At 42.4% G+C, this 13,274-nt stretch overlaps 2 protein-coding genes and 1 long non-coding RNA gene across 4 annotated transcripts in view; 2 read left to right on the top strand and 1 right to left on the bottom strand.

Annotated features, from left to right (window-relative positions):
* SCFD2 (sec1 family domain containing 2) overlaps positions 1 to 3,832 on the top strand; it is a 202,422-nt gene extending 198,590 nt beyond the window's left edge. The window contains exon 9 of the mRNA XM_020792486.3: positions 927 to 3,832. Coding sequence (XP_020648145.3) covers positions 927 to 1,019 — 93 coding nt within the window. The 3' untranslated portion in view covers positions 1,020 to 3,832. The remainder of the gene's footprint in view (positions 1 to 926) is intronic.
* Positions 3,726 to 9,709, bottom strand: RASL11B (RAS like family 11 member B). Its single transcript, XM_020792487.3, has 4 exons — positions 9,363 to 9,709; positions 8,114 to 8,170; positions 6,241 to 6,317; positions 3,726 to 5,300 (listed from the first exon to the last, which is right to left on the bottom strand). Exons 1-4 carry the CDS (start codon positions 9,499 to 9,501, stop codon positions 4,833 to 4,835), a joined length of 741 nt encoding a protein of 246 aa, XP_020648146.1. The 5' UTR covers positions 9,502 to 9,709; the 3' UTR covers positions 3,726 to 4,832.
* Positions 9,710 to 9,800: 91 nt separating this feature from the next.
* Positions 9,801 to 13,274, top strand: part of LOC140707519 (uncharacterized) — a 28,003-nt gene continuing 24,529 nt past the window's right edge. Inside the window, exons 1-5 of one of the 2 annotated variants that reach the window (XR_013545833.1) lie at positions 9,801 to 10,082; positions 10,990 to 11,119; positions 11,385 to 11,556; positions 11,662 to 11,728; positions 12,040 to 12,154. This is a non-coding gene — a long non-coding RNA (uncharacterized LOC140707519). The remainder of the gene's footprint in view (positions 10,083 to 10,989; positions 11,120 to 11,384; positions 11,557 to 11,661; positions 11,729 to 12,039; positions 12,155 to 13,274) is intronic. The other variant, XR_012087631.2, reaches the window with a different exon arrangement.

Below are 13,274 nucleotides of genomic sequence, written 5' to 3'. Positions count from 1 at the left end.
CGCTTCATGCAAGGAGTTTATAAAATGTAAGCTATTTTTCATTGAAGCATCTCAAAAAGTTTTAGAAGTATGCAAAATTAATTGGTTAATCAGTTAAAAGAAGCTTAATTATCAATTAAAAGCCACTTAATTAGTTGATAGCTGTAGTACATGTACAAATAATATCCTAACCATGCATATCTGAGCTTCCAGTAGCAATCTCTCCCAAAAACCTTTATCAGATCAAGCCCCTGGTTCATGTACTATCCTTTGACAGTCTTCCGACTCAACAGGCATACTTAAGCAACATTATATAAGTAGCATTTTTATGCAAATAGCACAAATTAAACAAACTGAGGGTTGCTGCAGCTTTGTTGCATGGACTGTTAAGGATCAGAAAACTTAAGACAGGTTGTTTTCATCTTTTCATACAAGCAGCTGGTCTTTATGTACCATAGTAGTGGTGTGCTTTGCTCCTTAAAGGAGAAAGGTGCTAGTTTTGTGCAAAGGCATTGTGCAAATCACAGATACTTTGCCAAGTTAAAAATAGCCCTGGAAATCATCATCATCTTAGAATTGCAGAACTGTAAGGGACCTTACGGATCATCAAGCCCAGCCCTTGTCAAGGAGGCACAGTGGGGAATCAAACTCCCATCCTCTGGTTTTGCAGCCAGATGCCTAAACCACTCATTGAGATATCTTGCCTCCAGACAGTGTAAACTGGCCACAATGAAGAATTTCATCAAAGTCTTCTTTGATGATTTAACATGTTTCTGAATGATTGTAAAAGGGGTTACTTGTAACTAGATACAGAGCCCATATCAGCTTTAACTAGGTTGTATTCGCTCACCAAAACACAACTTTGTCCTTGAATATGCTTGACACTTTGCATCTTCGACAAGGATTAGTCTCTCTAATAGTGTACGTATATATCTCTTTCTCTTCAGGTAATTGTACTCTCCACAACTCTCCTGACACCATATAACATTCTGGAGTTGCTATTTGCCACGGACCATCTCCACCCAGACATTGGTGTCTGAAGAGCAGGAAATTTTGTCAAATATAATGATGAGCATCTGCAACCTAAAGAAACCACCAAACCCATAAACTCTGTCCCTTGAGACATCAAAAGCAAGAGGCCCTGAAATTACTGATGACTTTGATTATAACTTTGGTAAAATTGATTTGATGTTTGTCTGTAAAGAAATTGACCCACCCCGCTAGGGGGCTTGTTCATTTTTTCTGTGACATCAGTTCTTCTCTCTGCAGTATTGCTGTATTAGGTACAATCTGTCTTACCTTGTTAACCTGGGTTGTTCTTGCCAGCACCCACAGAAGATAAAGATCCTTGACTATAACTTGTTTTAGATGCTGTAAATTTTGTAAGATGGAACTACAGAAAAAAATAGGCACTTCATATGTACTGAGTTTTCTTCCATTTCTTTTGAAATCTTCTTCATACCTGTTGGTTTTCTTGTGCTGAGAAAAGAGAAAGTTCAGACTCTTCGGTAGTAAATGACCAGTTTGGTCTTAGATTATGTCATTGACAGACTGTGTGTGTTCAAAATCCCGTATATAGGGGATGTGAGTTCTTATATTGGATTTTTAAAAATGCAGTCATCCAATTACAAACCAATATTCATGAAAGGACTGGGAGGGCCTGCTAATGAGTTTTCCATCTGCTGCTGGTCCCACATGAAGTCATTCTCCCAGGTAGTATTTATCTAAGTGGCACTACAGAGAAAAAGTTTTACCATAACTATGCATTCACACATTAGATAACTAGCTCATTGTGCCTGGAGAGCTGAGACTTAGAAATGGTGGTGTTCACATTTTTTAAAAAACGTGAACACCACCATTGTAATGTCATACAGACTTAGATTCATGTTATCGTGGGGCCTTTCATGTTTTAATTAGAATCACACGATAAAGTATCTCCTGGACTTTACCAGTTTGAGTTAAAAATGCTTCCTGCTTCTTCATGTAGAACATTAGCATAGCAGGATAAAGGGTTTCATGATATGCTAGTTTTCTAGATGAAGGGAATATATCTCCAGTGTACTTTGAATGAAAGGTTTATCCCTTGAGTCTACTGAACATTTAAGAAGATAAAACAAATGGCCTTGAAAACAAACCTATGGGAATATCTTGTCAAGCTAGTCACAGATTTATTGGATGAAATATATTTTTCAGTTTGTTTCATATTTCATTCTCTTCTAACAAAGAACAGATTATAATTCCAACAGATTTAAGGCCAAAGATACAGATAGTCATTTTCTGTTCTTGACAAAAGTATAATAGCTTAAGTTTTATAAAAACTGTGCCTGCTAAATCAAGCTGACACACAGGACATTCTTCTTTTCTGAATTGTATTATTAAGCTTTGCTTGAAGCAGTGATTTTTTTTAAAAAAAGATACTCTCTTTTTCTTTTAATTTGACAGTTGTAGAATACTGCTAGACACTATTTACATTGTAATCCATTCCAGCAATTTTGTTTGATAATATGTTAAAAGGACCATGAGGTTTGGCCTTCTGCAGACTAGATTACACCTTTTAAAAAGGCTTTTAGTTTCAGTCCCCTGGGAAGATTATCCAAATTTGACTGTAATCTGACACTTCAGCTAGCAGGAGAGAACAGAGCCCGTTTATGAAACATTACTTAGAGAAATCAACACATGGTTTGAGTACTTAGGGCAATAAGCAGTGGATGTGCTGGAATTTCAGATAAGACAGACAGGTGACAAACCCATCAGAACAGATCAAAATGTTGTTTATTTGAAGTGCTTAGGAAAGAGAAAGGCAAAATGAGGCAGTCTCCATGGTTACCTCTCTGTTTTTGTCATATTGTATTAACAGAAGTTTATAAGCCAAGAGAGCATCTAATTATAGCAACTGTGCCTTTCTCTTTTGCCTATTGGCCTTTGTGAGATACCAATTTTCAGTTAGAGCACAAGGTATTGGTGTCTGTCCCGATGTTTTGAAGCTGACTATGAAGGTGGGTGACCTCCATCTTCTGTGAAGTTTTGTTTTGCACTATTCACTGTTGTTCTGTGATGGAGATAGTGCTCAATGACAACCAACAATTCAGATTCAAGACATATAGAGTGCAGACTGATTCACAGAAGCATTGTGCACCGCATATCACTGATACTGCACTCATTTTTTTGTAGACTTCCTAAAGGAGTTGTCACTTTGGTGTTGCTATTAGTAATACACAAAATATTAAGACATTCAAGTGTTGGTTCTAGCCGTATGCTTCACTATGCCAGCAGGAGCAAGATCATCAGTACACTGAGAACCTGGGACTTAATGCAGAGGTCTGCCTTTTCACAACATCCCCAAGATGCCCCAGTACTTAAAAAAAAAACACCACTCTTTCAACATAACACACACACGCCCTTAGCATAGCACAACAGTGGGATGCCTGCAGTTTCTAGAAGAGAAGTGCCAGAGGCATGAGAGGAACTTTATAGAATGGTATCAGTAAGCAAATAAAAAGGGCTTCGAGAGGCAAATGGCTTTGCACAAGAGTTGCTATCCCTGTTTCAGTGGCAAGAACTGATTGACTTTAATTTTGTTATCAAAATCAGCAAGGCTACCACCCTCTTCAGTGTTCCCAAACCAACTCTTTATGGTCACACTCATTGACTTTAGGTTGTTTCCAGAGTCCATAGGCAACATGGGTCCTACCAGCACCACTCTGTTTTCAGACACCTTTTGGCAGTCAGAACACAACAACCACAAGAACATATTGTTTGATTTAATGCTGAAACAAAACAGACTGTGTGTTCCATTTAAGTTGCTGTCAGTAAAAAAATAATAATAAATAAATTACAGCTTGAGGAAAAAGCACATTGCTGTTAATAAAGTGCACTGGTGTCAGCCCTCAACCCCAATCCTACTCGCTTTGTGTGCCCAGCCTTGATGATTCAGCTTTGTACAATGTTGGTACAAACAGCAGGCTTATGCAACAGTGAATTGTCCCTCGCATCCTAACTGATATGGCTCAGCCAAGAAAAATGAGCTTCATAGACAAGAGGGGGAAAATCATATTGGATTATAGCAAGAGGTTGTATCTAAACAAAACATGTTTAGCGGTGGATGCTACAACAACCGTAATCATTTAAAACCAAAATACAGATTTATCTGCAAATAAATTCAGCATGGCATCAGATGTCCATTCTTTGAAAAGCAACTATGATAACATTTTAAGTTAAATAAATGTTACTTAGCTGTAAGAATTACAGTGAACATTCATGGTACAAAATGTCTCGGTACATAGTCAAAAAGTTCAGTCAGTTAATGATGCCCTAATGATTTCATACTTATGTGTTTTATTTTTATTTTGCTTTATCAGCACAACACTTGTGCTCCTCAGCTGCAGATTCAAAACAATTTAAAGCTCCAGAAAGCATTCCAAAAGAAGCCAACCTTCATCTAATACCACAACTTTAGGTAACTGATGCAAACACAAGTGGCTTCCAATTTAGTGAGCTGGCATTCAAAATATATCTTCCTTGTCCCTCTACAGCACTTGAAATGACAAAATAGTACAAATATCAACATGATTCAAGTTCCATCATAGAACAATGAAATATTGTCAGTTTGTCCAATCAAAACATTCCATTTTCAACATGGAAGTGTATGCTCTGCCACTTCTTCAGGCCCTTATTCAAGTACTAGTCTTGTTCCTTCATTACACAACATCCACAACTATTCAAAGCATATCTGAACTCTCACACTGTCTCCTGCCATTCTTTGGATGGTTTAATACCAGCAGTTAACACCCAAAGTTGGAATTGTAGGATGCTGCACTAGGAAGGGTAAAATCCTGCCCATTTGGTTTGGTCTTTCAGACAGAGGTAACAGTCCTCACTTTGGCAGATAAGGCTTGCTTAAACCTTCTTTTCAGATCCTGCATGTTGGGTGATTTTGGTCTTGGAATAAGAGAGCTTCTCCTCTTCTCTGGGGTGCTACTGGTTTGTTGCTTACAAACATCTTTACACAGGCCATGGAAAGCGTTAAAGACCTCCTTATAGTTCTCACTGACAGACACTTCATAGAAAGTACAGCCCAGCATAGTGGCCAGCTGAAGTCCATGTTGGGGTTCCACCTCTTTAATATGGAGGAGGTCTGTTTTGTTTGCTACCACCACCACTGGCACTCTGTTTCCTGGATGCAACTGCCTTATATGCTGGTGGAAGAGGCCAAGTAGTTCATAACTTTTACAGTCTGTGATTGAAAAAACTATCACAACTGCATCTGCCCAGCGAATGCACCTATTCAGCTGCTCATTACACTCCAGGCTGTGTCCATGGATCTGAAAAGGAAAAATGAATGATTTAGCTGCAGAGGAAGAACTAAAGCCTCTACTGGAGATCATGTTAAGCAATGCCAATAGTTTTCATGCTTTCTTAAAGTTTAATTCACCTCCTTCTCTACTGCTTGTTGATCCAGTTGGAAAAAAAAAACTGACTACACAGGGTTGCTCTGGTAGACTATACCAAGGTTTGCCATATGCAAGTGGAAAATTGACTCATGTTGTGCAGTATATATATATTTATACAGATAGAGAAAAAGACTTTGGTGCCACAAAATAGGAAATTAACTGGCTAGACAGCAAGTCGGGACTGGAGTGCAGGGAGAGGGAGAGAGAACAAAAGTAGATGGAAACATTAAAGTTGGAGATCTGCCCAGTTCAAACAGGCAGAATTTGACCTTACTCATGTCTATACATTCAAACTTTCCATAATATAAGAGCAACTCTTAACAAATTTTAATGAGTGCAGCTGCTGGTACTGTGACTGTTCCTTTCTATTGTATGTATTTATGAAACTAAAGATTAATCCATAGCAATAAAATTTCTTTAAGCTTTGCTAGTGTAATAAAAATGAAAAGATCTTTAGTTTGCCAATGAACTGTTCCCAATACATTAGCGCGAGTGCTGTTTAAGAAAAGCAGCCTTTCTCAACGAAACGGCTGTGTCTTCAAGTGGACAAAAGTTTAGCTGAAATTGTGGCTTGTTTTCTTTTGCTGTCAGGAAATTATATACAGATCATTATTCAAGCACAGACTGTTTACAACACTAGTTACCAGCAACAAAAGACTCTTTAGTATGGCTAGCAAAACCCCATTACCTCAGCCCCACTACCTCAAGGTGGAACCATTTGTAATAAACCTAATTGAGTGCTGGTCTTTAAGACAATCAACAAAAGGGGAGCTTTCTTTTGCACTGTAAAAAGCCAAGAAACACAACTCACCTTTACTCCTGGAGTATCTTGGACCTGAATTGCGAACATCTCTCCATCAATTTCAATCTGTCTGCTGTAAAGGTTGCCTAATAATAAAAATATACTTGATCACAATAAGTTCATATATATATAAAAACATGCACCATAACTGAAAATTTGTTTATTTCTGCAAAAGTTAATTTTCAAGGTAGGTTCCCTATCCACACACATGAATGTCTCTTTTTATCATGTGTGGATAGGGAACCTACCACTTGAGTTGCCTTGAAAAAGCTGGGAATATTCATCTGTGCTGGCTTTATTGAGTAAAATATATATTCACCTGAAGAAATAAGACTAGCAGCAGAACACTATGAATGTATACTTAGTAGTAAGTCCCAATGAATTCTATGTGACTGCTTCCAAATACATTTGTATAGGATTGGAACCTATGTGAAAGATGGTGCTATGAACTGATTCCTAAAAGCAAAGTACATAAACATGAACAGTGTGTATGTGTATGTTACATATAGGCTTGCTTGTGAATTTCAGCTTTGTAAATGAAGTTACAGCTATCAATAGAAACAAGATCATTTCATTAGGTGCCAGTGTACTTTTGATAAGACAGGATCACATAACTGTCAAAGTAATTTAAATATCACTGAGTCTACTGTGTATCAATTATGTTCCACAGGCACTGATTTATTTGTTTATTTAAAATATTTTTATCCCACCATTCTTTTTAAAAAGGACCCAAGGCAGCTTACATCATTAAAATAGCTAAAAACAGTAAATCGACAAAATTTTAAAAGACGTTTCAGGCAGCCAGCCACAACAGGAAAGCCTGCCTGAAGAGAAAAGTCTTTGTTTGTGGAAAGAAATCGGAGACGAAGCCAGTCTTTCCTCCCATGGGAGGGAGTTCCAAAGTCTAGGAGCAGTGACAGAGAAGGCCCTCTCCTGCGTCCCCACCAAACACATTTCTGAAGGTGGTGAGTGTGAAAGAAAGGCTTCCCCTGGTGATTTTAGCACCCAGGCAGGCTCATAGAGGGAGATGTGGTCCTTGAGATAACTTGTACCCAAGTGGTTTAGGGCTTCATAGGTTAAAACCAGCACCTTAAAAGCATCTCACTGTACTTGGACCATGCCCTTCCTTTTCTTTTACAGTGTAGGATTCTACAAGTGAGTAAACACTTCCCTCAAACTGAACCTGTGCAACAATCCTTAAACTTTTTTCTTTGCATTTTGCAGGTGGGAGACAATGACAGAATTTCTGTTTTACACTGAAGGTTGCCACTACTGACACTATGTCTTCTGGTTCCCCATTTAGTGCTCAAACTGATACAAAACCTTCTGGGAGTCTTTCCTGCAGATTTCTGGAAGGGCTTGTCTTCCTTGTGTGCTTTTTCTGGTTCTGAGTCCAAATGTACTTCCATAAACAACTTCAACTCTGATCACACAGAAAGATAGATTGGCCCCCTCAGTTGCACAGCTTCAAGCTGCCTTTTTTTAACAGAGAAGAGCTTTCATTGCACTGATGTGTATGTGGCAGAATGGCAAAGAAACAAAGGACTTTAGAAATCAAAGAATGTGAGAGACTGGACACCTCAGTTTTGGTGCCATGAAAAAATAAGAACTGTGTTTTTCTTTGAAGATTCTACTAGTGCAACATTGAGACTGTGCATGAGTTCTCTTTGTCTCATTGAAAACATGATGAATGGGGGCCTCCATGGTATGCGTAACCAGACGGACACTGAGATTGCAATATTTCAACATAGAATCACTAGGAGCTCTACTGGTCTATTGTATGGGTTAGCTTTTTGAGAGTGAGACATCAAAGGCTCACTGAGAACTCTCCTCGGGGGTAGCAACCTCTCTGTGAATATGGCAGAGCAGAAAGTGTCCATACCTGCATTGCGCTCATAGTCTCCAATGAAGCGTTTTGTGAGAAATCTTACCACTAGAGCTGCAATTAACAAAAAGGAATACAGGTTAGGGGGGAAAAGAGAGAAATGAATTCAAGCTCATCAACCCTTCCAATTCCTTTCCACCCAACCCACAACTGAAATGCTGAACTTAGATGCAGGAAGAACATCAGTCAACAGGTCAGCATCATCATTTTCTATAGTTAACATTTTGTCAGCAACAACCAACAGATCAGAAGTAAATCTCTCCAAAGCTCAGTTGGCTGGCTGGCTGGCTGGCTGGCTGGCTGGCTGGCTGGCTGGCTGCAGCATCAAAGCATTTGAGAAAAAGGAAGCCAAGATCTAAATTCTCCGTGTCCTTTTTGCCTCATTTCCTCCCTAAAGATCAGATGGGGGAGAGACGGCTTCTAGTAACTCCCTGATCTGAACTCTCACTTAAAAGCTAGTCAGATTTACTGGCAGGATAATAATGCAAACCAAATAATTCAGCACTTGTATGGGACAGAGTGATTGTCACCCTTTTAAGGGACTGCTGCTCAAGTATCATGTTTTGGGGAGGGGATGGAATAATGTTTACCTGTTCTGCTTAATAGCTATTTATTGTCCACTAATGATCTAGCAGCAGTGGCTGGGTGAAGGGGAGAAGGGTGCTACTCCACCAATCCTTCTTCACCAAACTTGGCGAAGAGGTTTCCTTAAATTTTGGGAATAAATGGCTTGTCCCTATACTGTGGCCATGTTCAGATAGGATCCTGAATCACACTGGCTGCACGACTGCATGCTCTTGTCTCTGAGGATCTTTGTGGGTCAACTCCCTCAACCACCCTCCTGAGCTATTTTTATTTATTTAAAATATTCTCACTCCATCTTTCTCCCTAAGAAGGGCTCAAGGCAGCTTATGTCATTAAAATACAAGCTTGGACGCTAAAAGGTGTAGACATACAAATACTAAAAAGGACCAAACAAAAACCAGACTAAAGAAAAGCAACACCAAAAACAAGTGCAAAGCAGTAAGGCACAACCCTCCATTCAGGCAGCCAGTCATTACAGGAAAGCTTGCCTGAAGAGAAAGGACCGCAGAGATGAAGGCTGCCCTCCCAGCACTGTCATCATCCCATCGGCAAAGAAGAGGACCCTTATGCTGACCACCCATCGTTCTTGCGCAGCCCTCATCCCAGCCCTGGTCAGGCTTCCCCCGGGGTTTCCCCTTCCTTCCTCGGTGCAGGTACTCACCCGTCTTGCCCACGCCGCTGGCTCCGACCACGGCGATCTTGATGAGCCTTGGCCGGCCCGAGCCGCAACTCTCCCCGCTGTGCGTGTTCCCCGACTGGGGGTATTCGGCGATGGTCCCCATGTTCTGGATCAGGCGCATCGCAGCTGCCCGGGGGGGGGGGGGAGGCGAGCAGCGCGGCAAGCGGCGGGAAGAGCCCCTCCGCCAAGCGACACACGCCGACGGCGCCTTGCTTTACACGGCAGACCGACCGGACAGGGAGACGAGAAGAGGCGGCCGCTCTGCTAGGGGACCAGCAGAGCCTTTGCTCGCTTCTCCCGCGGTTCTTTTCTCCAGGCTCGCCGCCTCAAGCTCCGCCTCTTGGTTCGCGGGGGGAAGGGCCCCCCTCCTCCCGCCTTCCTCTTTGCAGCCAATGGAGAAGAGCGGCCTCCGTCCCCGCGCCCACGATTGGCCCCTCCTGGCCGCGCGCGTGAGCCTCAACGTGTTGGCCCTGCTAGGAGCGCGTCTTCCTGGGCCGAGGGGGACCTGGCTGGGCTTCAGGGGTGGCGCCTCAGAGGCAGGCCACTCGTCGCCATTGGGAGGGGGGGTCGGGAGGAAGAGGGGCGCCTGTCCTGGCCACCAACCGCTAGCCGTGCTGGGACCGCGGAGGGAACGAGGACAGGCCCCTTGCGACCGCAAACCTTCCCTAGGAGGCCATGCGGGAGAAGGGTGACATAGGACAGGTTAGTTGAGCCGCAGCTTAGGCAGATACACTACTCTCTTGGCAGCTAGGGATTCTGGGAGTTGTAGTTCAGAAAAATAAGCGTTCCAAGACTTAAGCGGGGTGTTTCGGTCTCCATCGCACGCGCGTGCGCACGACGGAGCTCTCGCGACCTCGTTCTTCCTTTTCCAAGCTGGGGCGGGCGGAGGGGGGGGGAGAGAGAAAGAGAACGCGGGAGCCCGGAGTGACTCAGAAGAGACCACTCGCCCAGCCGGCCACATGGCCGGGCGCGTGGGCCGCTCGCGCGTGGAGGCACAGGCCGGCCCAAGCGCTCTGGCGCCCACGCTCCCGGCGTGCGTTAATCGAGCCTGAACGGGAGGTGGGAGGGCGGCTGCTGCGGCCGGAACCCGGAGGTGCGGGAATCCTTCGGTTATAAGGCCGGTGTTGCATTTTGGCAAAGGGGTGTGTGTGTGGCAGACCGTCTGCGGGCCATCTCCGCTCCATTAAGGTCAAGGATCCAGCCAGTGGGAGATGCACTCTCTGAAAAATACAGTAATCATACCCAAGACGCTGTACCGAAGAAGAAAAACTCCCCAAGAGTTTAGGGAGCAGCAGAGCCTGGAATATACCAGTGGGTCTCGCTGGTTGGAGATCCTGCGGTTTGTAGTCCCAGTATAGTAATATTTTTTTCTGGGCTATGGTAAAGGAGCACTACAGCTCAGTGGGAGGGGGTTTCAGTTCACTCCTAAAATCCTATGGACAGTCCTTGTCATCTCCCATCAAAAGGAGCATATAGTAGAAGGTGTCGCCGGACTCTGTGCCCTTCCGGTTTGCCCGTCCAAGGGTTTGCTGCCTGACCAACTGAGTCCTCTTGTTGTCACTCACTGAATTTCCTTTTCTCCTCTTGATTCTACTGTAAAAAATAAAAGGGAGAGGAGAAAAGACAAGTGCTGAAACCCAGGACAGCAGTCCAAAGGAGAAATGGATCCTCTTAGGAGCTGCCTCTGAATTGGGTGCTCAGCTAGGCCTTGGACATTTATAGGCTTTATTAATCAGTGGGTGAGTTTGTATTTTTGTGTTAACCCCAGTTTATTACTGGAGCCATACATTTCCAGAGTAGGTGATGGCGCGTTTCTGATTTGCTTCTGTTTTTTGTTGCTCTTTTTGTTTGTTTGTTTTTGTTGGCTCCTTTTTCAAGGGGTGGCTGGCTTGGGAAATAAGCTGGGACAAGCCATGGTGGTTTGGGTTTCATGATAAGTAGTGGTTTAAATAAGCCAAAACTCATAAACCAGCAACAAATGTGGTTTCAGAATGTTGTTTGTAGATGGTTGACGAAGCATTCCTTCTTAGCCATGGTGGGTTTGCACATCAGAACAAGCCAAATTTCAGTAAGCCTCGTCAGCTGCATACTTTTAAAAATGTCTAAACAAATACAGTGGACCATCTACTTACGAAATTAATCCGTATTGGAACGGTGGCTGCAAGTCGAAAAGTCTGTAAGTCGGATCTCCATTGACCTACAATGCATTGAAAACCGATTAATCCCATAACCGGTGGTTTTTATTCTATTTTTGTTCCATTTTGGTTTTTTCTGGTTGTAGGTAGATTCTCCGGCTGCAAGTCGAATCTAAATTTTGCAACCAGAGAAGTCTGTAACTCGAAAAGTCTGTAAGTCGAGCTGTCTGTAAGTCGAGGGTCCACTGTAAATTACCCTGTTTCCCCTAAAATAAGACCTAACCTGAAAATAAGCCCTAGTATGATTTTTCGGGATGCTAGTAATATAAGCCCTACCCCAAAAATAAGCCCCAGTTTAGTGAAACCCCGCCCTCCACCATTGTGCAGCAACCATAAGAAGATGACATGACTGTATTTGAATAAATATGGATTGTTGTACATGAAAAATATAAAACATCCCCTGAAAATAAGCCCTAATGGATTTTTGGAGCAAAAATTAATATAAGACTCTGTCTTATTTTCAGGGAAACACAGTACTTCCAGTGGGATATTGGCTTCTACAAGCTCCAATAAAATGAAACAGTTGTGTAAGACCACTCTGGTGGATTGGTCTCAAAGAAGAAAGGCGAAAGCCAGAAGGTTGGAAATTATTTGAAATAAAGGTCTCTTGTGGGATGCACATGTATCTCAGATATTGTGGTGATGGGAGTAGTATTTCTTTCTGTCTGACCAGAATGTGACAAAGAGATATCAGAAACATAAGTACACAGGATGAAACAAAACATGCCTAGGTAGTGTTCTTGTAGCACAGCAGCATATAGATTGAATCCAAACCCCACCATTCCAAGGTGACCCAAACTAGAAAGCTTTCTATCACTTATGTAGTTTTACTGTAAGGACGACTGCATCTAATCTTTTGTATGATTGTGATTATGATGTTCCTTTCTGGCAGCTTGTTCTAAACATGGTTTCTAAGAGTTGTCTGTTTGGAGAACAATTGGTTTTATAAAGGAAAAACTTCAGAAAGATTAACAGATGATCAAAGTGTTGTTTTTCAGACTCTCAGATCCATTGCTAAGTGCTTTGGTGCTAACCTTTAAACATCCATTTCAGCCACTGAGCCATGTGAATGGACCACGTGTATGTGGTGATCCCTCCTGTATGGTTGTGCTTTTTGGACTCCTCCAGCAACCTGTGCAGTTCTATATAAATAAACACAAAGCAAGAAAATCCTGGGCTGCAGCAATAAGACCACGTGTGCTTGTGCGTGTGTTTCTTTCAGTTTACCCCACCTAAGCCAGCACCAATCAGCAAAGGATGGGGCAAAGTTACTCATCCAGAGACTCCTGTTTTTCCTACTTTAGCAGAAAGCTGCCTCATTCAAACAGTCCCAGAACAAAAGAAGGAAGGGAGCCAGGAATGAAAAGAAATGAAATACAAAAGGAAAACAACTTTGCTTTGTACTGAGGAAGATCAGCTGGTCCTTTACAAAGTTATTGTGTGAGAGATAGGATCTTCATTATGAGGAGATTGTTGGGGAAGGAGGCCATGCAGAGTACACACACATGAAAGGCACTTGGCTTCTAGGGCAGTCTTAATAGCAGACTTTTATCCTTTTCTGCAAATAGGCCCACTAATGTTCTGCAGCTACATTAAGATTTTTATCACTTTTTAATGCTTTTGTGGCTTTTCTCTCATTTCCAATTTTCCTTCTTATGTAACGCAGGCAAGCTGGGCCAAGGAGTGGCAAAGCAGCTGT

The sequence above is a fragment of the Pogona vitticeps genome, chromosome 5 (genome assembly GCF_051106095.1).
Source record: "Pogona vitticeps strain Pit_001003342236 chromosome 5, PviZW2.1, whole genome shotgun sequence".
In the NCBI taxonomy this organism is placed as follows: domain Eukaryota; kingdom Metazoa; phylum Chordata; class Lepidosauria; order Squamata; family Agamidae; genus Pogona; species Pogona vitticeps.
Note: the sequence above shows the minus strand (reverse complement) of the source record. Positions and strands in the feature narration are given on the sequence as shown.